Source organism: Amblyraja radiata, chromosome 25 (assembly GCF_010909765.2).
Source record: "Amblyraja radiata isolate CabotCenter1 chromosome 25, sAmbRad1.1.pri, whole genome shotgun sequence".
NCBI classification, from domain to species: Eukaryota; Metazoa; Chordata; class Chondrichthyes; order Rajiformes; family Rajidae; genus Amblyraja; species Amblyraja radiata.
In genome coordinates this window covers 33814015-33838165 of record NC_045980.1, presented here as the reverse complement: position 1 = coordinate 33838165, position 24151 = coordinate 33814015, and the positions used below count along the sequence as shown (strand labels likewise).

The 24151-nt window shown below is 46.3% G+C and overlaps 1 protein-coding gene across 2 annotated transcripts; it reads right to left on the bottom strand.

Annotated features, from left to right (window-relative positions):
• Nucleotides 1–2462: 2462 nt before the first annotated feature.
• Nucleotides 2463–24045, bottom strand: chek2 (checkpoint kinase 2). Of its 2 annotated transcripts, XM_033043814.1 has the most exons (15): nt 23052–24045; nt 22243–22494; nt 17053–17177; nt 15045–15192; nt 12794–12884; nt 11647–11752; nt 10811–10879; nt 10545–10609; nt 8630–8729; nt 7751–7837; nt 7086–7249; nt 5358–5473; nt 4164–4249; nt 3599–3679; nt 2463–2866 (listed from the first exon to the last, which is right to left on the bottom strand). In XM_033043814.1, exons 2-15 carry the CDS (start codon nt 22472–22474, stop codon nt 2768–2770), a joined length of 1569 nt encoding a protein of 522 aa, XP_032899705.1. In that variant the 5' UTR covers nt 22475–22494; nt 23052–24045; the 3' UTR covers nt 2463–2767. The 2 variants fall into 2 exon arrangements, with proteins under 2 accessions (XP_032899705.1, XP_032899706.1); XM_033043815.1 differs by lacking the exons at nt 17053–17177; nt 23052–24045 and having other exon boundaries at nt 22243–22321.
• Between the last annotated feature and the right edge of the window lie 106 nt (nt 24046–24151).

Genomic DNA, 24151 nt, shown 5'->3' with positions numbered 1-24151 from the left:
TGCCCAAATTAAATGGAACGCAAAAAAACGGCAAGTTTGAACTTCCAAAAGTAGTTTAACTGCAACAGAAAGAGGAATCACAAAACTGAATAACAAAAAAAAAACAAAGCTCAAAAATGCATAGTGCTTGGAATGTATAGGTGCAGATATTAAATATCCCTGATAACGTCCACAGTATTACTTAGTCGGCACCAAAGCAAACGAGAACATTATGGACACAGACACGGTATCCAAACAAAAAGAGTGCCACGCACGATAACACAGCAGGTGGAAATCCCAACGGCACAATCTCAGATATGTACAGTGAATATTCGCAAAGCTGCCCCTGAGATTAGGTTTCAGTCATACTGCATGTGCGTCATTTTCAAAAATCAACTTTTAACATAGATTGTCCTTGGTTCTCTGCCAGCTTACAAAGCAGATTTACGGGTAAAGCCATCAAATAACACACGCCACTTAAATCAGAAGGAACAGCAAACCAAAAAAAAAGGATGTTCAAAAATCATTGCCGATTAATACAATCTTGAACAGAAAGCTTTGCAACCAACCTAACAGGATGCATTACCATCAGTTACAGTCAAAGGGTGAGTGAACGAACACACACACACACAAAGCTATGGGTATACATCATGGATACAAAAAAGGTATGAGAATCAAAAGCTTTGAGGAGATCTGCTATTCCATTTGGAAGGTCCTAGTGCAAGGGGAGTTTTGCTTTTTTCCGAGAAGCAGACCCTTCGGCCCACTGAGTCCGTGCTGGCCAGGGATCCCCTGCACATTAACACTATCCTGCACGCACCAGGGACAATTCACATTTATACCAACCCAGTTAACCTACCAACGTGTACGTCTTTTGGAGTGTGGGAGGAAACCGGAGATAACCCACGCAGGTCACGGGGGGAGAACGTACAAACTCCGTACAGACAGCACCCGGGACTCTGGCGCTGTAAAGCAGCAACTCTACCACTGTGCCACACATTCAATCAATCTGTCGCAGCGCCTACAATGATTGCACAAGTTTATCTCGTTTGGCACACGCGCGCTTGATACAACACACGTTGCCACAGGGTTAAAATGATTATTAACAGAAGTATCGAAGGAAGCGAATGGCTTTCGTGAACACGTGGCCTCAGAATGGTCCACAGCTTAAAGTGACAGACATTTGCATGATTAAACACCGGGATATGCCTCCGACATAAAAGCAAATAAGTCAAACAAAATGCCTCCAGCAGCGTCATTTTGGCACAAGCAATAGAATCTACAACGTCGAATGTAATTTGCAAATATTGCATTGAAATTTCCAAACAAATGGATTCATAATTTCTCTCTCCATACCCACTTTTGCCTTCCCCTGCCGATCTATCGATACTTCAGCAAGCACTGTAGGCTCGCATCCGCAGCAGCACAGCACGTGCCAGGCCGGTGGAGAAGAGAGCAGGATGCTTCGAGCATGGCCAAAGCTGCACTTACACACTCCGGCAGAAGTTAATCCTTAAGCATTCGGTGGCCCAAGGCAAGAGTTGTGTGGAGCCGCAGGTGATGGCTAATACACAAGAGGGCTGGAGTAACCCAGTCGGACAGGCAGCATCTCTGGGGAACGTGGACAGGTGACATTTCAGGTCGTGGGACCTTCGTTCAGACTGATTGAAAGGAAGGGGGGAGATGGGAAGAGAATAAGGAAGGTGGAAAGGAGAAGTGTAGCAGATAATAGGTCAACACAGGGGAGGGGGGGGGGTGGGGTGGGGGTGGGGGGGGGGGGGGGTTGATGTGTAGAAACAAAGCATGAAGAAGGGTCCCGACCCGAAACATCACCTATCCTTGTACTCCCGGCCTGCTCAGTTACTCCAGCCCTTGGCGCCCATCCTTCTGCTGCCAACCTTCCTGAACTGTTGAACATGGACCGAGGGATTTCACATTGGGACCCCTCATGTTTTATACAGCTCGGAACAATAAATGGTGGGGGCGCCTTTTCCAAAACACTGGGGTGCCAGCAGAAGAAAAAAAAAAACTCTCATTACATGGGCAACCTCTCGCTTACAAAAATGGCAATAGAGTTAAAATGGCAGTTCAGTCGGACAAAGAAAAGCTGAAGGAAGCCTCCAGCTCTCGCCCTATTATAAAGTGCCTCAGCCTTCACCACGTCGGGCCAAAGGCATTGTTTGAACATCGCGGGATCCAGCCCACGCGGTCAAATGACAGCTCAAACGTCAACTATTACCAGCAGCAGTGATTAAAGTGGTCACTTTACCCTAACGTCACAAAATCTCATTGGCTTTCTCACCTCTACCTGTGAGCAGTGGTGTGAAAGTGAGCATTATGTTTAAATCTCACAGATTCTCTCTCCCCCCCCCCACCACCTATTCAGAATCACAACTTTTCATCAGTGTAAGGGTAGCACTTTTTTTTTAGAATGTGGTCATTGCACCAAATTTGATCCCACCCGACAATTTTTTTTAAATTTTTTTTTTAGCACATAAAACATTCTTCTCGGTTAGGCCTGTAATTTATCATCTTCCATTACAGGGTCCAGAGAGCATGGTGATGAAACCAGCTGGAGATACTTTAATCTCAAACATGACTGTTATGTGTATAGATTTCTATTATACTTGATGCAATAAACCAATATTTTCCAAAGCAAAAAAGAAAAAGAAAAAAAAGTTCACTTAAATGGACTTGAGACGTCCCCAGAGTCGGTCGTGCAGAATCAGTTGCTTGGTCCCATACACCAGCGCTAGGTAAACGGTATGCTGCACCCACTGTCGTTTACCTACTCGCGGGCCACCTTGTTGTTCGGAGCAGGGTAGGTGGGCCGTTTAGCAGTTGAGGGCCAGTCTTCTTCATGTGATCTCTTTCTGCTGGTTGACGGCTGAAAAATAAAAAAAAGATCCTTGGTTAATCAAGCCCCTCCTGTCCTGGACCTCCTCCACTGTCAGAGTGAGGCCCAGCGCAAATTGGAGGAACAGCACCTCGTATTTCACTTGGGCTGCTTACAGCCCAGCGATACGAACACCGACTTCTCTAACTTGTAACCCCCGCTCTCTCTCCCCACATCCCTCCCTCTTCCCAGTTCTCCGACAGGTCTGACTGTTCGATTACATTTTATTTCTGTTTGCTTTGTTGTCACCTTCCCGTCGCGAACAGTGATCTATTCTATATTTTCCTTGATCTCCACCCCCTTTGATCTCTCGTTCTCACAATAGACAATAGGTGCAGGAGGAGGCCATTCGGCCCTTCGAGCCAGCACCGCCATTCAATGTGATCATGGCTGATCACCCCCAATCAGTACCCCATTCCTGCCTTCTCCCCATATCCCCTGACTCCACTATCTTTAAGAGCCCTATCCAGCTCTCTCTTGAAAGCATCCAGAGAACCTGCCTCCACCACCCTCTGAGGCAGAGAATTCCAGACTCACCACTCTCTGTGAGTTTCCTCGTCTCCGTCTAAATGGCTTACCCCTTATTCTTAAACTGTGGCCCCTGGTTCTGGACTCCCTTATCTCTGTATCTCCCCCCTCCCGACTCTCAGTCTGAAGAAGGGTCTCGACCCAAAACGTCGATTTGTGAAGGGAATTGTTGGTGCAAATGAAAGCATTTCCTACCTGTTCACCTGCGCCAGGTGGCAACATCAATTCACTTTGTGGATACATCAACTGCTTCACTTTTCTCTTCATGTCTTCATCCTGGATTGAAACATTATTGGAAAGCATTTGCCACAAGTTTCCAAAGCCCACTCACAAAATTCATACAGTAGACACAGGGCGGCACAGTAGGGCGTCGGTACAGTTGCTGCCTCACAGCGCCAGCGACCTGGGTTCGATCCTGACCTCGGGTGCTGTCTGTGTGGAGTTTCTACGTTCATTCCCCCCCCCCCCACCCCCATGGGTTTTCTCTAGGTGCTCCGGTTTCCTCCCACACTCCAAAGACGTGCAGGTTAATTCTGTAAATTGTCCCTGGTGTATAGGATAATGCTAGTGTATGGGGTGATCGCTGGTTGGCGCAGGCTCGGAGGGCCTGAAGGGCCTGTTTCCACGCCGTATCTCTGAAGGCTACAAATTATCTAAAATGGTCTTTGAGGTTGAGGCAGCAGCACCACCCGCTGAGCCGCAGTGTGACCCCCCCCCCCCCCCCCCCCCCTCCTCCCACCGTGAACGAGGCAGCTTCTACCTGCATCCACGGGTGATTAAGTGCATCTTCTGTCGAGAGCCTTTTCACTGGGTCCACAATAAGTAACTTCTTCACCAAGTCCTTGGCTGAAATAAAAGAAGGGACATTCAGCTAGGCTTTGGTGGGAGCAAACGGAAGAAATACAACTGGCTTTAAGACAGGAAATAGACAAAAATGTTGGAGAAACTCAGCGGGTGCGGCAGCATCTATGGAGCGAAGGAAATAGGCAACGTTTCGGGTCGAGACCCTTCTTCAGACTCCGTTTCGGGTCGAGACCAAAGGGTCTCGACCTGAAACTGAGTCTGAAGAAGGGTCTCGACCTGAAACTGAGTCTGAAGAAGAGTTGCCTATTTCTTTCGCTCCATAGATGCTGCCGCACCCGCTGAGTTTCTCCAGCACTTTTGTCTACCTTCGATTTTCCAGCATCTGCAGTTCCTTCTCAAACATGGCTTTAAGACAGCATGGTTCAAATCACGTGGCCATAAGGAACAGTCGATGGTAGTTCACCAAAAAAAGACACAATGTGCTGGAGTAACTCAACAGGTCAGGCAGTATCAATGGAGAACGTGGATAGGTGATGTAAATTGGCCCATGTGTTGAGGATGCAAAAGTGGGATAACATGGAATTAAGTGTATGGGTGATCGCTGGCCGGCATGGACTCGAAGGGCCCGTTCCCACGCTGTATTTTTAAAACTACAAACTACCAGAAGACTAAATTCTCACAGGGAAAAGGCAACGCCTGAAGGACTGAAATAAAATTAAATTAAAATTAAATTTCTTTATTTATATAGCACATTTTTAGTCAACTTGCATTGACCCCAAAGTGCTTCACATAATTACATTCACACACACAGGCAAAGATGGGTGAAGTGTCTTGCCCAAGGACACACACAGGCAAAGGTGGGTGAAGTGTCTTGCCCAAGGACACAACGACAGTATGCACTCCAAGCGGGATTCGAACCAGCTACCTTCCGGTTGCCAGCCGAACACTTAGCCCATTGTGCCATCTGTCGTCCCAGATTAAAAACTTAAATCATACCCAATTTGTTGAATTTGCCACATCTATTAGGCAAAACACCAACTACTTTTTAAGATAGTGGTTCAACGTTGCCTTTCAAAACTGCTAGCTCTTCAGGAGCACTCATTTGCCGTAAAGGATTTAAAAAGAAAGACTTTGGAAAATTTGCCCTTACCCGTTTCAGAGACATTCACCCAGTAGTCACGGATGAATCTGTAGTGGCCTTTAATGATTTGATCCCTCAGTGCCATTTCCTTGTTTTGGTCACTGAAAGGTGGATACCCAGCCAAGCTAGAGGGGGAAAAAAGAAAAAAAAAGTCATAGAGTTTGGCTTTTACCGAGATATCAACTTTCCTAATTCTTAAAAAGTGCTGCAAGTCAAGTCAAGTCACTTTTATTTCTATAGCACATTTAAAAACAACGTTGACCAAAGTTGGTGGAGGTTGGTGGAGGTACTAACGTTGGTGGAGGTACTAACGTTATACAACAGTGGTTCATAGTTTAAGTACATACATAAATACATACATATAGCCCTCACTCAGAGGATTGCTGGGGGCTGCAGCGTTCATCAGCAGCCTGCATGTGTGTGTGGAGCAGACCAGCAAACAGCACAGCAGCAGCACGGCATTTTCGACTGCGCTGTCCTCCGCCCCCCCCCCCCCCCCGGTGGAGGGGTAGACCTCACGGCCCTCGACAACAGCACATTGAACTGGCTACAGCGCCTGGAGGCCGTTACATAACTGCTGCTGCCTCAAACGCAAGAAGAAGTTTAGACTGAAGAAGGGTCACGACATGAAACGTCACCCAATCCTTCTCTCCAGAGATGCTGCCTCTCCTGCCGAGTTACTCCAGCATTTTGTGTCCAGCTCGGTCTAAATACTACAGTCACACAGCATGGGAAAAGGTCCTCATGCCCACACCGACCAACATGCCCCATCTACACTGGTCCCACCTGCATTCGGCACATATCCCTGCAAACCTAACCAAGTACTTGTCAAAAAGTGTCTCTTTTGTTAAATTACATTTTCAATCTAAAAAGTTGTAAATTGCTTGACAATTCAGAACACAATCTTTCATCGTGCTTGGATGCAGAGCAAGATATTGTCAAGGAAAATTGAATTAAAAATTAAGCATCAAATATTTTAAAACATACTGTACCTACTTGGCTGAGATTTTCTCAAAGGTTCAATATAAATAACACGCAACAGAAAATGTTCTATGGGTTAATAAAATACCATGTAATAGAGTCAGGTCCTGATAATGATTTTGAACAAAAAAGAAACTGCTGACACAGGATGAATAGATTGGCACTGTAGTTAAAAGATACTAATTTTTAACAATCCAATCTAAAATTTTATGGACTCTCAATTATCCACCAAATTCCACGATCCATTTGGGAAGAAGGTGGTGGTAGATTGCTCCAATATGATGAATGTGAAGAGTTATATATTACTTCACAATGCCAATTATATCCTGAAAGTCGTTTTAGTTTAGATTAGAGATCCAGCGTGGAAACAGGCCCTTCGACCTACCGAACCCATGCTCGCATAAGTAAGTAAGTTTATTGGCCAAGTATTCACATACAAGGAATTTGCCTTGGTGCTCCGCCCACAAGTAACACTATCCTACACACACTAGGGACAATTTGACCAAGCCAATTAACCTACAAACCTGTACGTCTTTGGAGTGTGGGAGGAAATTGAAACTCCCGGGGAAAATCCATACTGGTCACGGGGAGAACGTACAGACGGCACTCGCAGTCAGGATCGAACCCGGGTCCCCTGGCGCTGCAAGGCAGCGGTTCTACTGCTGCGCCACCGAGCCGCCCCATTTTATGCTGATAAATCGTTATAAAAGTTAAGCGACCTTCCATGCAGATAGTTATGAACGTTAAGTAGCGTACCAAATGAAGAGTATTACACCAAGGCTCCAGCAGTCCACTGCTTTAGAATAGGACCCTGCTCCAGCCCCCAACAACACCTCTGGAGCTAGATAGGTGGGCGTCCCGCACAAAGTCTTCATCAGTGAGGCTTCTCCTACAATCTTCGACAGACCAAAGTCTGTAATCTTAAAAAGGGAGAGAGAGAGAAAAAATGTCATTCTAAAAATTAAACTCAATGTAGCAACAAGAGTAAAAGTCTCCCAAACATTTGTTTCGTTTAGTTTAGAGATACAGCGCAGGAACAGGCCCTTCGGCCCACCGTGTCCATGCCGACCAGCGATTAACCCGTACACTAGCGCCATCCTACATACACACATGGGACAATTTACAATCTTTACCGCGGCCAAATTAACCTACAAACGCGTGTGTATGGAGGAAACTGGACCAACCGGAGAAAACCCACGCAGGTCACGTTAACCACGTACAAACTCTGTGCAGACAGCGCCCGTTGTCAGGATCGAACCCAGGTCTCTGGCGCTGTGAGGCAGCAACTCTGCCGCTGCTCCACTGAGCCTATCCGCGCCACCTTCCACAAACTTCAATGCAACCTCTTAAAATAAGATGATCTCTTAATATTCATAACCTTGGTTGAACCAGCAGTTGATAAAATACATCCCAATCCTTACCTTAAGAAGGCAGTTCTCCTCGTTGCTTTGGAGCAACACGTTTTCAGGTTTGAGATCTCGGTGCGTGATATTGTTGTCATGAAGATACTGCAAGAAGAGACATCCACAAATGAAAATACTTTCCACCACCCCAATTTGCTTTATAAAAAATAAATTAAAAAAAATCACTCAATCCCTCCTCCACAGCACTCTTATTCCCTTCACCCCATATCTTTGCTTTGCACTTGAAAGAAGGACGAGCCCTTGTAGAATTATAAACCATGACCACGTGGGTTTTCTCCAGGTGCTCCGGTTTCCTCCGACATTCCAAAGACGTGCAGGTTTGTCAGTTAATTGGCTTTGGTAAGAATCGCAAATTGTCCCTCACGTGTGTAGGATAGTGTTAGTGTACGGGGATGGCTGGTTGGCGTGGACCAGGTGGGCCAAAGGGCTCGTTTCCCTGCTGTATCTCTAAACTGAACAAAAACTAAATATGACTGCACTGGAGCGTATTAGGAAAAGCTGATTGAGGAAGTTGGCATCATCTTCGGCAAGGATATGGTGGGCCGAAGGGCCTGCTCCTGTGCTGTGCCTTTACACGGTAGAGGGAGTTTACTTGGATGCAAGGTTAACCTCGATTGTAGTTCTCTTTTCTTTGGAACAGAAGCAACTAAGGGGAAATCCATGGTGTAGAAAAGACGAATAGGGCCTATTTGCGTGCTGTATCTCTAAACTAAACTAAACTTGATCACCCCGTTCATATCTTCTAATGCAATGGGAGTGGATGGAGGAAAACATGGCCAGCTTTCAACAAAACAAAAAAAAAAAAAAAAAACTGCATCCAAACTCAGCAACTAGTGTGGTTAAAAAGCAATTAAAATAGAAATTATTGTTGCATACCTGGACTGCGAGAAGCATCTGATAGAACAGCAGCTTGGCCGTTTGTTCTTTCAGTCCTTTTGAGCAAGCCACTCGATCAAAAAGCTCCCCACCTTCCATCCTTAAAGAAGAAAGCATCTTGCTTAGGAAAGAACTGCCAATGCTGGTTTAAAATCGAAGGCAGACATAAAAAGCTGGAGTAACTCAGCGGGACAGGCAGCATCTCTGGAGGGAAAGAATGGGTGACGTGTCGAGACCCTTCTTCCGCATCTTGTTTAGTTTAGTTTAGACAATAGGTGCAGGAGTAGGCCATTCGGCCCTTCGAGCCAGCACCACCATTCAATGTGACCATGGCTGATCATCCCCAATCAGTACCCCGTTCCTGCCTTCTATCTTTAAGAGCCATCAAGCTCTCTCTTGAAAGTATCCAGAGAACCGGCCTCCACCACCCTCTGAGGCAGAGAATTCCACAGACTCACAACTCTGTGTGAAAAAGTGTTCCCTCGTCTCCGTTCTAAATGGCTTACCCCTTATTCTTAAGCTGTGGCCCCTGGTTCTGGACTCCCCCAGTTTAGTTAAGTGATGCACCGCGGAAACAGGCCCTTTGGCCCATCGAGTCCGCGCCGACCAGCGATCACCCCGCACATTAACACTACCCGACACACACAAGGGACAATTTTACATTTTTACACCAAGCCAATTAACCTGCAAACCTGGACGTCTTTGGAGTGTGGGAGGAAACCGAAGATCTCGGAGTAAACCCACGCAGGTCACGGGGAGAACGTGCAAACTCCATACAGACAAGCATCGAGGTCAGGATCGAACCCGGGTCGCTGGCGCTGTGAGGCAGTAACTCTACTACTGCGCCAACGTGGCTCCCTAACTCAAATCGTGCTCCCTTGTTTTTGACAGGACTTGATAACCCACTACTCACAATGTAATCACCTCACTGCAGTAACAGTGCTTGGAATGCAAAAGCAGTTGAAAATATAATGATGGTTTTGCGATTTAACTACTGTTGTTATGACATACTGTTGTCAAACTCAACTGAGCTGTAAATGGGAATACATTTATTTTTAACCATGTGCATTTCAAATCCAGAAGTGGCTGACCAAAATAACTCAAACAAAGGAGCAGTCGGGCAACAAGAGTGGCTACCTTACCGCGCCAGAGACCCGGGTTCGATCCCAACCTCGGGTGTGTCAGAGCGGTGACTCTTTGCACACCTCGGGTGTGTACAACAAATAACCCTACTGTGACATGTCACATGTGATTGTAAAGGGTTTGGACACGCTAGAGGCAGGAAACATGTTCCCGATGTTGGCGGAGTCCAGAACCAGGTGCCACAGTTTAAGAATAAGGGGTAAGCCATTTAGAAGGGAGACGAGGAAACACTTTTTCTCACAGAGAGTGGCGAGTCTGTGGAGTTCTCTGCCTCAGAGGGCGGTGGAGGCAGGTTCTCTGGATGCTTTCAAGAGAGAGCTAGATAGGGCTCTTAAAAATAGCGGAGTCAGGGGATATGGGGAGAAGGCAGGAACGGGGTACTGATTGTGGATGATCAGCCATGATCACATTGAATGGCTGTGCTGGCTCGAAGGGCCGAATGGCCTACTCCTGCACCTATTGTCTATTGTGATAATAAAATATCATTCATTCATATCATGTCATTCTCGGACCGTCAAAGCCGCCACAGCCGGACATAAAAACAGCTAACCAAAAGTCTGTAGCCTCCTTTTGCTCTGGTATTTTATTTCATTCACATATTTAAACGATAAATGTTTTATTCTTAATGTTTTATTCTTAATTATTACTGCGTGCCGTATTGTTACTTGCGAGCGGAGCACCAAGGCAAATTCCTTGTATGTGTACGTACTTGGCCAATAAACTTATCCATTCATTCATTCCCTCGGCAAAGAAGTGAAATAAAAGCACTTACAAATCCAACACAATGTAGAAAGAGTCGTCAAAATCAAACACCTCCTCAATCCTGATGATGCAAGGCTTCAATAAGAACAAGAAAAATCATTAGCCAGCCAGCAGCATCTTTCAGCGGCGGTATTAGTACAAGTGTCAGGGGTTACGGAGAGAAGTCAGTAGAATGGGGTTAGGAGGGGGATAGCTCAGGCATGATTAAGTGGCCTACATCTACTCCTACTCCTTATGACCTTACAACAACAAAAATGGGCTGGCTTTAAAACTTACATGGTCCAATTTCTTTAGAATTTCAATTTCCGTGGCAACATTTGAAGCACTGCATTTGGAAGATGGATCCTGCAGGAAACAAGATTAAGAAGCTGCAATAAAAACAGCTCATGGCGGATAAATCTGGTCGGCGTGCGGTTTAATAGGATTTGTGTAGCTGGGCAGCTGCGAACTTGAGGCGAGATGCCGAGCACAAACCAGATTCAATGGCAGGGAGCAAAAAATAAAGAGAGAACTGCTGGAAAACATCAGTGGGTCAGGTAGCACCTTGGTTTAGGTTAGTTTAGAGATACAGTGCGGAAACAGGCCCTTCGGCCCACAGTGTCCGCACCCTCTTGGGAATCCCCGCATCCGTGGGGGGAGGGGAAATAGATAGTCAACGTTTTGGCTCTGCACACTCACAATGATGGATCTCTCCCCTAAATATAGATTTTTTCCCCCCTTCCACACAGATGCTGCCTGACCTGCCGATTTTATTAGTTCCAGGCTTCAGCATCTGCAAGCCTCGTGCTTCTTCAAAGTAAAGCCCTCACTAAAATCAAGAACCTGCCAATATCCGCTTTAAAAATATCCAATGGCAGCCTCCACAGCCATCTGCGGCAATAGATTCCACGTATTCACCACCCACGGGCTAAAGACATTCCTCCTCATCTCTAGTCTAAAGTAGTGGTAGTGTCCTTCTCTTCTGAGGCTGTGTGTGCTCTCTGGTCCCAGACTCTCCCACTAATGGAAACATCCTCTCCACATCCACTCGATCCAGGCCTTTTCACTAATCAGTAAGTTTTAGTGAGACCCCCCCCCCCCTCGTCCTTCGGGACGTGACCGATTGCACTTACTCGCTCAGTGACAAGCTTCGCAAATTTTGGTTTATACACGATCTTCACGGCCACCTTCTTGCAGTTTGCCTTTTCAAACGCCAGTTTAACTTCCCCGCACACACCGCTGCAGAGTAACAAATGTGTTAGAAATTAACCAACAAGATAAAAATACCAATCACACTCGGGTAGAACATACGCAAGGGAATTGATTTACACAGACTGTGAAGGAAATATCTGTCGTCGTAGAATTATACAGCGTGGAAACAGGCCCTTCGGCCCATCTCGCCCACACCGGCCAACACCTCCCAGCTACACTAGTCCCACCTGCCTGCATTTGGTCCACATCCCTCCAAACCTGTCCTATCCACGTACCTGTCTAACTATTTCTTAAACGCTGGAATAGTCCCAGCCTCAACTACCTCCTCTAGCAGCTCGTTCCATACACCCACCGCCCTTTGTATGAAAAAGTTACCCCTCAGATTCCTATTAAATCTTTTCCCCTTCACCTTATACCCATGTCCTCTGGTCCTCGATTCGCTTACTCTGGGCAAGAGACTCTGTGCACCTACCCGATCTATTCCTCTCCTGATTTTATACAGGATACAGTAATTACAGTACAGTAATTCACTTGGACAAATTCTGATTTGGGCATTTTAAAAATCGGCAGCAGTGGTAGAGCTACTGCCACACAGCGCCAGGGACCCTTGTTTGATCTCGACTGCGGGTGCTTGTCCGCATAGAGTTTGTACATTCTCCCTATGACCTGCGTGGGTTTTCTCCCAGATCTTCCATTTCCTCCCACACTCCAAAGGCGTACAGGTTTGTAGGTTAATTGGCTTGGTATAAATGTAAAATTGCCCCTCGTGTGTGTAGGGTAGTGTTAGTGTGTGGGGAGTCACGGGTCGGTGCGGACTCGGTGGGCCCAAGGGCCTGTTTACGCGCTGTGTCTCTGAACTACACTGAAATGGAGGTTTACAATTGGGAAATGCTGCACTTTCACACACGGATAACTAAACTGGAGCAAGAACGGACACAAAGTGCTGGAGTAACTCGGCAGGTCAGGCAGCGTTTCTGGAGAACACGAAGAGGTGACGTTTCCAGTCTGAAGAAGGGTCTTGGTCCAAAACGTCACCTACCTTAGAAGCTAATTGCAGTTTGTACTTACGAGCCAAGAGCTTTTGAGATGATGTATTTCTCTCGAAACGCTTTCGGTAAGTTCAGCTGGTCATCCGTCATGAGATCAGAGAAAACAAAAACTGGAAAACAGCAAGGTAGGTGAACAATCTCAGTCACATGTGGAGGGAGGAACTGCAGATGCTGCTTTAAACCCAAGATAAGACACAAAATGCTGGAGTAACTCAGCGGGACAGGCAGCATCCCCAGAGATGTCAGTTGCATCATCTATAAAGCTAGAACGACAGTAATATTGCTCAACTTTTGCACGGTAGACCAACAGCAATGTTTATGGTTAACAAAGATAGACACAGAGTGCTGGAGTAACTCAGCGGGCCAGGCGGCATCTCTGGAGAAAAAGGATGGGTGACGTTTCGGGTCGGCCCGGACGCTTCTTCAGACCCAGTGGGTCAAGCAGCATCTCTGGAGAAAAAGGATAGGTGACGTTTCGGGTCGGGACCCTTCTTCAGACTGATGAAGGGTATAAACCAACATCTGGAATTCCTTTCTACACAATGTATATGATTAGTTTGGGGAGGGCACAATACTATCAATACAGTGATGCAGCGGTAGAGTTACTGCCTCACAGCGCAACAGACCCTGGTTCGATCCTGACTATGGGTGCTGTCTGTATGTTCTCCCCGTGACCACGTGGGCTTTCTCCGGGTGCTCCGGTTTCTTCCCACACTCCAAAGACGAGCAGGTTTGTAGGTTAATTAGCTTCCGTAATCTGTCCCAGCGTATAGGATAGCGCTACCGCACAGGGTGATCGGAATGGGCGACGTTTCAGGTCGAGACCCTTCTTCAGTCTGAAGAAGGGTCTCAACCCAAAACGTCGCCCATTCCTTCTCTCCAGAGATGCTGCCTCACCCGCTGAGTTACTCCAGCATTTTGTGTCTACCTTCGAGGGGAAAGGGCTACTTGAAGTTAGAGTTCATGTGATAGGAGCAGAATTAGGCCATTCAGCCCATCGACTGCGCCATTCAATCATGACTGATCTATGTTTCCCTCTTAGCCCCATCTAACTTCATCTAAATAGACAAACTGTCTTAAATTTGATGCATTCAATTGCAGTTTCTTGCTGTTTGAGTCAATTAGGTACATAGGTTACATGCTTCGAATGTTACAAAACACCCACACAACTGAAAATTCAGAAAGTGCAGAATAAGTTAACCCACATTGTTCATTCACTAGTTAACATAAGCATTTAGTTGTCTATTCAGCTGGATTCACTCAGCTAGCCTGAAGACTGGCAAGCCTCACACTAGTTCAAAAGCAAGATGATAAAACCAGAGTTTAAATACATATTAATAAGTAAAAACAACATTAAACATTTACAAGGATGTTGCCAGGACTGGAAGGCCTGAGATAAGGGGAGAGGGTGAGCAAGCTAGGACTCTATTCATCATAGCGCTGGAGGATGAGGGGTGATCTTATAGAGGGGTATAAAATCATGAGGAATCGATCAGGTAGACTCACACTGTAGGGGAATTGAGAACCAGAGGACACAGGTTTAAGGTGGGGGGGGGGGAGATTTAATAAGAGTCAGGGGTAACTTTTCCAGGCAGAGGGTGTATGGAATGAGCTGCTAGAGGAGGTAGTCGAGGCAGGTACCATTGCAACATTTATGAAACATTTAGACGGGTACATGGATAGGACAGGTTTAGAGGGATATGGGCCAAATGCAGGTAGGTGGGACTAGTATAGATGGGACACGTTGGCCGTTGTGGGCTAGTTGGGCCGACGGGCCTATTTCCATGCTACAAGACTCCATGACTAATTCAAATCTTTATCGAAGAAGTAGTAGAGATAGACACCTTACAAATTTCCAAATTAGATCTTAAAAGCCCTGTCCCACGGTACGAGTTCATTCCAAGAGCTCTCCCGAGTTTGCCCTGATTCGAACTCGGAGATTTACGGTAATGGCCGCTCGTCGGTACTCGGGGCTCTTGTGGACATTTTTCAACATGTTGAAAAATCTTCACGAGTCTTCCCGTGCTTACCTGCCGTTAACGAGTCTTCCCCGAGTATCTGCCGTTAGCGTTACGAGCCGCTAAGAGACGTCCCCGAGCTCCGACGTACCCGCTACGTTCATTCTCCGTGCTTACCACGAGTTTGATTTTTTTTTAAACTCGGGAGAGCTCTTGGAATGAACCCGTACCGTGGGACAGGGCTATTAATCTGTACTACCAGAGAGCTGAACTATACTGGATCAACCAAAGTGTTCAAGAATACATTCTTACCTTTGTGCAATTCATGATTAATTGCTATTTCTGCATTATTGTACAATGGTAATCTCCGATCCTTTCCTATTATCTGCCCGTTCAGGAAGGTCCCATTCGAACTGTGATCTTCAATGAAGACTACAAATGAATTTCCAGGGCCCTGCTCCTGTTTGAGGCAAAACATTAAAACAAAACTGAGTTGTGCATCTTATTCAACATTGTAGGAAAACAGAATTGCCCAGGTTCACAAGTGATAGGAGAAGAATTAGGCCACTCGGCCCATCAAGTCTACTCTGCCATTCAATCATGGCTGGTCTATCTCTCCTTCCCAACCCCGTTCTCCTGCCTTCTTCCCATAACCCCCCCCGACACCCATACTATTCAAGAATCACACAGTCTCCATCTTATAACAATCCAATGACATGGCCTCCACAGCCGTCTGTGGCAATGAATGATCTGTGGCAGATTCACCAACCTCATCTCTAAAGACTAAAGAAATTCCTCCTCATCTCCTCTCTAAATTTCTTAATCTCAAAGAAATATCTACTGAAATTCATTCAAGAACAACATTCTTGTAAGCCTGTGTAGCCCATAACACAACAGTATGAGCATGGAATTTTCCATTAGGTCACCTCTAACAAACACCCCTCCCCCTCCACTTTCTCCCCCCCACACCCCACCCCCCTTCGACCTGTACCTCACCTGGACTCGCACCCCTGCCCCCTCCATTCCCTCCTCTGGCTTTACATCACCATACATGCTTTTTCAGATACACGACTCCTACACATTTTATGAGGATATGGAGAAAACCTGTACCAGTTAATAATTTTTATGTAGACACGAAATGCTGGAGTAACTCAGCGGGTGAGGCAGCATCTCTGGAGAGAAGGAATGGGCAACGTTTCGGGTCTCTCGACCCGAAACATCGCCCATTTCTTCTCTCCAGAGATGCTGCCACACCCGCTGAGTTACTCCAGCATTTTGTGTCTACCTTCGATTCTAATCAGCATCTGCAGTTCTTTCTTACACACTTAATAACTAGTATGTATTTAGTTTAGTTTAGAGGTAGAGGGTGGAAACAGGCCCTTCGGTCCAGCGAGTCCACATTGACCAACAATCATCCTTACGCTGGTTCGATCGTACAAACTCGGGACAATTTACCGAAGCCAATTAACCTGCAAGCCTGCTTGTCTTTGGAATGCGGGAGAAAACCGGAGCTCCCGATGAAACGTCAGACAGAGGGAGAAAGTGCAACCTGGGTAACATACAGACAGGATCTGTAGTCAGGATCGAACCTGGGTCTCTGGCGCTGTAAGGCAGCAACTCTACTGCTACACCACTGTGTCAGTCCCATGCAGCTAGATTGCACGTAACGACTACTACACAGGACAGGGCAGAACACAATCAGACTTTTCTTTTCAGCAGTGTGCTCACTTGAAAAATTCTAGTCCATTTTTCTAACATTTTCCCCTTTCGTGGCTGATGACAAATGGTGGATTACGTGGGCACAACTGGCAAAACCCAAGGACATCATGATCTTGAGACGCAAAGTGCTGGAGTAGCTCAACCGGTCAGCCAGCATCTGTGGAGAACTTGGGATAGGTGACGTTTCGGGTCAAGACCTTTCTTCAGTCTGAAGAAGGGTCCCGATCCAAAACATCACCTATCCACGTTCTCCCGAGATGCTGCCTAACACGTTGAGTTACTCCAGCACTTTGTGTTCGAACTCAAGATTCCAGCATCTGCATGCGTATGAAGGAACTGCAGATGCTGGCTTAAACCAAAGATAGACACAACATGCTGGAGTTACTCAGCAGGACAGGCAGCATGTCTGGAGAGGAGTGGATGACATTTCAGGTCAAGACCCTTCTCCAGTCTGAAGAAGGGTCTTGACCGAAAACGTAACCCATTCCTTCTCTCCAGACATGCTGCCAGAGACTGAGTTACTCTAGCGGGTAAGATTTTGTTTCCAGCATCTGCAGTTCCTGGAGTCTCCACCATGATCTTAACACAGACTACTACTCACTCTGACTATCCTGAAATGCTTCTTACTGTAGGACTTGAAATGTTCCTTCTTCTTCAACATTGGATGATCAAAACTATAGTGGCAGGATTTATCCCTCCCAAACCAATATTCATTATGAATGCAATCTGTGACCAAAGAGAAAAAAAAGAGACATTGTTAGATGTCTTAAAATACATCTAATGATATTTTAGTTTAAATGTGTTATCTCTTTCACTGGTATCTACCACATCAGAAAATACTATTATTACATGTTTAAGAAGGAACTGCAGATGCTGGAAAATCGAAGGTAGACAAAAATGCTGGAGAAACTCAGCGGGTGCAGCAGCATCTATGGAGCGAAGGAAATAGGCAACGTTTTGGGCCAAAACTCTTCTTTAGGTCTGAGGAAGTGTTTCGGCCCGAAACGTTGCCCATTTCCTTCGCTCCATAGATGCTGCTGCACCCGCTGAGTTTCTCCAGCATTTTTGTCTAATACTATTATCACCCCTTCAGCAAGTCAGAAAGAATCAATGGAAAGAGAAATGATCAACACATTTTCATCCTGTTTATTAAAAAGGGAAGAATATGCTATTATTATACAACTGCTGAGTGCTCCAAAGTGCCCAAAGCCGATCAAATACCTTCAATTGGTTGTGAATATCGTAATGTTTTACAGAGCAGCACGGTGGCGCAGCAGTAGAGTTGCTGCCTCACAGCATCACAGACCCGGGTTCGATCCAGACTACGTGGGTGCTGTCTGTAAGGAGTTTGTACGTTCTCCCTGTGACCTTGTGGGGTTTCTCCGGGTGCTCCGGGTTCCTCCCACATTCAAGGCGTGCAGGTTTGCAGGTTAATTGGCTCCTGCAAATCGCCCCTAGTGTGTAGGATGCAAAAGTGGTTGAACATACATCTAGTGTACGGGTGATCGGTGGTCAGTGTGGACTCAGTGGGCCGAAGGATCTGTTTCCATGCTGTGTCTCTAAACTAAAACTAAAGATTTGATTAAGGTAGATACAAATCAAGGATCTTAAGAGGAAGGAAATTTAAAAAAATAGCTGAGATTCTAAAATTAAAGAGGACAGATTATAAAATAATTCCTAAATTTAATCCACAGGAATTCAGTGAAACCTTGACAGCTGGAGTAGGGTTGAGATTGAACTGGGTAGGTGGTAGGAGGTTAGATGCAGAACTAACTTTAGGCGGCACAGCGGTGAAGTTGCTGCCTTACAGCAAATGCCGCACCAGAGACCCGGGTTCGATCCTGACTACGGGTGCTGTCTATACGGAGTTTGTACGCTCTCCCCGTGACCTGCGTGGGTTTTCTTCGAGATCTTCAGTTACCTCCCACACTCCAAAGGCGTACAAGGTTGTAGGTTAATTGGCTTGGTAAATGGATAAATTGGCCCTAATGGGTGTAGGATAGTGTTAACGTGCGGGGATCGCTGGTCGGCCGAAGGGCCTGTTTTCCGCGCTGTATCTCTAAACTAAACTAAACACAAGAGATAATATCTCCACTGAGCATTGACTTGAAGACACGATCGCACTAAAACCATAACGCGCACACAGCCTCTGTTAGAAACAGAAGGAAGTAACTGTGAGACTTTCTATTTTTAGGCTGCCCTTTAATGGCAGATGGCCATCAAATAAGTGCACAAGAAATTAAAACGGAAACGGCTTCATAAAATCATGATTTCTCTGGTTATGGCATAAAGAAATCAATGTTTTTAATCTAAAGAGTCCATTTATGAAAAAAGTCACTAGGTTTATAAACATTAACTTGAGAAAGCTTTCGCTGTCTATTGGGACCACATAGAATAGTACAGAAGAGGTGTAAGAAGAAACTGCAGATGCTAGTTTACACCGAAGATAGATAAAATGCCAGAGTAAAGGGCCTGTCCCACTATACGAGGTAATTCAAGAGTTCTCCCGAGTTCTCCCCTGATTCGAGCTCGTGTAATGTACGTAGCGGGTGTGCAGGAGCTCGTGGATTTCACGTAGCGGCTCGTACGAGTAACGGTAGGTACTCGGGAAATCCGGTAAACTCGTGACGTTTTTTCAACACTGTGAAAAATGTCCGCGAGTAAAAAAATACTCGCGATGAAAAACTTTTTTACTTTTTACTCGTACGAGCCGCTACGTACATTACACGAGCTCGAATCAGGGGAGAACTCGGGAGAACTCTTGAACTACCTCGAACAGCGGGACAGGCCCTTAACTCAGCGGGTGAGGCAGCATCTCTGGAGCAAAGGAATAGGTGACGTTTCGGGTCGAGACCCTTCAGACTTCGTCGGTCTGATGAAGGGTCTCGATCAGAAACATCACCTACTCCATTTCTCCAGAGATGCTGCCTCATCCGCTGAGTTACTCGGGCATTGTGTGTCTATCTTTAGAGTACAGAAGAGCACAGGAACAGGCCATACAGCGCACAATACCCGTGCCGAACGTGATGCCATGATAAACTAATCTTGTGTGCCTGCGCACAATCCGTATGCCCCCATATCCATGCGCTATCTAAATGCTTCTTAAACACAACTATCGTATCTATGGAGATAGGAAATGAATTCAGTTCCTAACAAACTATTTATCCCAGGTAGACAAAAGTGCTGGAGAAACTCAGCGGGTGCAGCAGCATCTATGGAGCGAAGGAAATAGGCAACATTTCGGGCCGAAACGTTGCCTATTTCCTTCGCTCCATAGATGCTGCTGCATCCGCTGAGTTTCTCCAGCACTTTTGTCTACCTTCGATTTTCCAGCATCTGCAGTTCCTTCTTGAACAACTATCTATCCCAGGTACTTACTAGGCACTCGATACATCTTTTCCCTTTCCTCCCTCTTTAGCAGTTTGGCAATCCAACCGCAAGTTCTATTTGATGAGAGCATTAGGCAAACAAAAACATTGTGGAAAGTTTACATGCCTTTGCTGACCTGATAGCTCTACAAACAACCAAAGATTTAAAGGATCAATCATTTGGAATTCAGAATCCATCTTTTAAAATCAGAAACATACATGCAACAAAAGTTTCAAGTGCAGGGCGACATAGTGACACAGTGGTAAAGCTGCTGCCCTACAGCACCAGTGTATAGACACTCGATCCCGACTGCGAGTGCTGTCTCTGCAGAGTTTGTACGTTATTCCCGGTACCTGCGTGGGTTTTCTCCGGGATCTCCGGTTTCCTCCCACACTCCAAAGACGTGCAGGTTTGTAGGGTTAATTGGCTTCTGCAAATTGTAAATTGTCCTTAGTGTGTAGGATAGTGCTAGTGTGCGGGGTGAATGCTGGTCGCTGGGCTGAATGGCCAGTTTCCACACTGTATCTCTCTCTCTCTTGTCTAAAGTTTGAAGAAGGGTCCCGAATTGAAATGTCACCTATCCATGTTCTCCAGAGATGCTGTCTGACCCGCTGAGTTACTGCAGCACATCGAGTCCTGTTTTTGTAAACCAGCATCTGCAGTTACTTGTTGCTACCATGTACGGTTTGATTACTTCTCCAGTTTCCTAATCTGAAATCAATATAGTATGTTTTTCTTCCTCCGCCCATGTTCAATACGAAGCACATTGTGCAGGTCTATTCTATTTCTGACCCCTGGCAGCCATTCAAAGATAACTGCAAACCAAAACTACCATTTCATACCATGATGCCTATAAGAAAGATAGACACAAACTGCTGGAGTAACTCAGCGGGTCAGAAGTAGCATCTCTGGAGAAAATGGACAGGTGACGTTTCGGGTTGGGACCTTTCTTCAGACTGATTGAGGGGGTGAACTGGAAGCAAGAAGAGACAGGGAAAAATCAGGGCTGGCAGCAGATTATTTCAGGCAGGGTGGTAGAAACCCGAGGTGCAAATTTTACCACCAAGGGTGGGGGGTGTACGAGCTGCCAGAGGGGGGAGTTGAATCAGGTACTATAACAACATTCAAAAGACATTTGGACAGGTACGTGTATAGGAAAGGTTTAGATGGCTATGTGCCAAACTTGGGCAAGTGAGAAAAGTGTAGATGGGGCATGTTGGTCGGCATGGACAAATTGGACTGAACCACCCGTTTCCTTCCTGAATTACTAAAATTTTACGACAAGCTATTACTAAAGGTACTGGCTCACTTATCATCATTGATGATACAACTGCTGATGGTAGTAGCATAATGAATTTTAAAAACTAATTGATTGAATTTTAAAAAAAACTAGTTGAATTCTGAAGTGTATAGACACATCCTATCTGCTCAAGTTCAAAAAATGCCTCAAAACTCATTGGCCGGCAGTTCATTCCACAGCAAGACAATGCTCCCAAACATACTGCTAAAGCAACAAAGGAGTTTTTCAAAGCTAAAAAATGGACAATTCTTGAGTGGCCAAGTCAATTGAGCATGCCTTTTATATGCTGAAGAGAACACTGAAGGGGACTAGCCCCCAAAACAAGCAGAAGCTAAAGATGGCTGCAATACAGGCCTGGCAAAGCATCATCAGAGAAGACACCCAGCAACTGGTGACGTCCATGAATCGCAGACTTCAAGCAGTCATTGTATGCAAAGGATATGCAACAAAATACTAAACATGACTACTTTCATTTACATGACATTGCTCTGTCCCAAACATTATGGATCAATTCAAACTCAAGTACGATAGAGCAATGGGGAAGATACAGAGTGCAGCTATATTTGTTGGTAGAAGAGGTACAGATGAGTGCATGCTCAAACATGCTGAATATTATAGGAGTTTGAAATGCTTCAAATTTCCCTAGTTAATGTAAGAGAGTATTCCCTTTATCCTGAATCTATACACTGTGGACGGCTTGATTGTAATCATGTAGTCTTTCAGCTGACTGGATAGCACGCAACAAAAAATCTTTTTGCTCGACCTTGGTACACTTGACAATAAGTTAAACTACAATTAGGAGCAGGCACAAAATGCTGGAGTAACTCAGCGAGACAGGCAGCATCTCAGGGGAGATGGAATGGGTGACTTTTCAGGTCGAGTGTCTCGACCCAAAACGTCACCCATTCCTTCTCGCCAGAGATGCTGCCTGTCCCGCTGAGTTACTCCAGCATTTTCAAGAGTCAAAATAGTGTTTTATTGTCAAGAGTCAAGAGTGTTTTTGTGTCTACCTTCGATTTAAACCAGCATCTGCAGCTCTTTCCTGCACAAACTATAAATAGGAGGAATCACCTTAGCAAATTGCAGATCCAGAACGAGAAATTGTTAAATTAAATGGTTTACCCAGATTCCAAAAGCCCCTTTCCAGGGCCCAGAGCCGTCCCCAAGGCTTCGGTGGTTCCTCCTCGGGGATGGGAGCGAGATCCTGGGAAGGCGCTGAATCCAAAATGACAGTGGCGCTGCCTGCCGAGGAGAGGCAGCTGGATCCAGTGGCACTGGAAGACGAGGCGCTCTGGGACTGTGATTGGGACTGCGATTGGGACTGGGACGTCACGGTAACGCTCTCTTTCGACATTCTTGGCTGATAATCGATCCCTAAAACACATACATATAGATATTATATATATAAAACCAGTGCTGACTCCAAGTGGGGTGGTATCCCAGCCCCTAGTCAGCCTTGGAGGGGAGAGGCAGTAAAACTCAACCACTGAACTCCTACCCAATGTTAAACCAATGCCCATACCACTTACTTTTATCAAACCAGCACACTTTAACCATTATACAGAGGCGGGTAGAGAGAGATGACAGAAAGGCAGAGAGAGGCCAAAGGCGGGTAGAGGGAGAACAGAAAGGCAGACAGAGTGAGGACAGAGATAAGAGAGAAAGATGGACAGAGAGACAATCGGGTCTCGACCCTAAACGTCACCCATTCCTTCTCTCCAGGGATGCTGCCTGTCCCGCTGAGTTACTCCATCCAGCATTCTGTGTCTCCCTTCAATAGATAGATGGACTGAGATGGTGATAGAGAGATAAAGATGAAGGAAGTTACTAGAAAAACAGGAAACTGCAGCCCACTAAACCAAGTATTAAAAAAAGACACCCACTTTAAAAAAAAGAAATCCCTGCTTTGCAAGCAAAGAACAAATTCTCACCCTTCACTCTTTTGGCGAGTCTTTTTTTTCTTCTTCCCCTCACTTTAGGCAGAGGTCGGTGGGGTCAGTGTGGACTCAACCCATTGCTGGCTGTGGCAGGAGATGGAGGGGGGTTGTGGAGGGGCTAGGGAAGGAGGGAGAGCAACTCTGAGCCGAGACCCCGCTGAAGGAGAAAGGGGAGCAACATGTAGGAGCCCTGGGGAGGGGAGGGAAGGGAAGAGACAGACTCTGTGTGTGTGTGTGTGTGTATGTATGTGTGTGTGTATGTATGTGTGTGTGTGTGTGTGTGTGTGTGTGTGTATATGTGTGTGTGTGTGTATGTGTATGTGTGTGTGTGTATGTATGTATGTGTGTGTGTATGTGTGTGTATATGTATGTGTGTGTGTGTGTGGGCCAGGGGACTAACTTGACTCTAAGCTACAAGGCGGCTCTCTGCCCCTTGTGCGGGCCTTGGCAGCGAACCTCCACAAGCCCGACCCCCGCCCAACGCCGAATCCACGCCAACACCGTCCACTTTGGTCAAAACAAACGCGCTTTGGCCCGGGGATTCCGCCATGAACCCATTTAATCCCCGCACATGGCGCCACCTCTTCACCCTCGACCTCTCCCCTCTCCCTCCCTCGCTGCAAATGATTTTACAAATTTGTTGTTGTTTTTTTTTTCACAATAGCGCACAGAACCGACGTCAGTCTGACTCCAGAGTCCTAAATATGCGCTTTAAAAAATAATGAACGTGTTTGTTGTTAGCCCGCCTTGTGGCAGTGAGTGTGGGCAGGTGGACTAGGCCTCAGCCCTCCCTGCACGCTTTTGTCGGCCTTTTCCTCGAATAACTTGCCATTTGAAGGGGGTTTTCGGGGGGGGCATACGCTTCTGGGCAGGTGGGACCGCTTTGTTCGTGGCCAGGTGTGAACTAAAGTGTGAGTTTGAGCGGGTTTTTGGCGGCGGTGGGAGCCGCGGCCGTGGGTTATTTGCTCGGTTGCCATGGCGACGGGGTCAACCTAACCTGCTGGGCGGGCGGGGACACGCCCCCCGCGCTCTCCCATTGGCGGAGAGGCTCCCGGGGCCGCCCATCACAGCCCGGCTATTGGTCGGTTCCAGTG